This window comes from Penaeus monodon, chromosome 29, assembly GCF_015228065.2.
Source record: "Penaeus monodon isolate SGIC_2016 chromosome 29, NSTDA_Pmon_1, whole genome shotgun sequence".
In the NCBI taxonomy this organism is placed as follows: Eukaryota; Metazoa; Arthropoda; class Malacostraca; order Decapoda; family Penaeidae; genus Penaeus; species Penaeus monodon.
This window is the reverse complement of record NC_051414.1, coordinates 10,374,929-10,375,470: the sequence shown is the minus strand read 5'-3', so window position 1 is coordinate 10,375,470 and position 542 is coordinate 10,374,929. Positions and strand designations below refer to the sequence as shown.

The following is a 542-nucleotide window of genomic DNA, read 5'->3' as shown; positions in this document are numbered from 1 at the left end:
TGATGACACCTTACCATCTTTGCCACACAGTGGAAGAACCAAAAACAACTTCTGTACAACACAGTATTCGCAGGTTAAATAAATGTCTCTCAACATTATACCCTAAAAGGACACTGAAACACCCAAAACCACCAGGACTCACTTACCTAATAAGTCTATGGGTGGCTCTAACAAGGCCTTACGCTGGTTTTTGATGTACCACCGATAGCAATAGCCCAACATGAGGCCCAGCACCGAGAACACGATGGTGATGATAGACTGTAGGACTGGATGCTGTTGGTTGAATGTGAGAGAGAGAAAAAGGAAAAATATAAATATGATTATTCTTTACTTAATAAAGACAAAACATTACAGAAAAAGGGAGTTATTGCTAGTTTACCCCAAGTCATCCTATACCTTCATTTTCTGATGCTTCTGTCAAAACCAAGAATCAGCTTGATGAGAATCAAAAAGGGGGAAAAAGTCGGTTTGCACTTCTAATTTATGTCTTGGGTGGGCATTAATGCATGCAAAGCTCAAATGCCCTCCATTATATCCCAATG

At 39.9% G+C, this 542-nt stretch overlaps 1 protein-coding gene across 1 annotated transcript in view; it reads right to left on the bottom strand.

Annotated features, from left to right (window-relative positions):
* LOC119591946 (heat shock protein STI1-like) overlaps positions 1-542 on the bottom strand; it is a 15,196-nt gene that overhangs the window by 8,796 nt on the left and 5,858 nt on the right. The window contains exon 5 of the mRNA XM_037940700.1: positions 147-273. Coding sequence (XP_037796628.1) covers positions 147-273 — 127 coding nt within the window. The remainder of the gene's footprint in view (positions 1-146; positions 274-542) is intronic.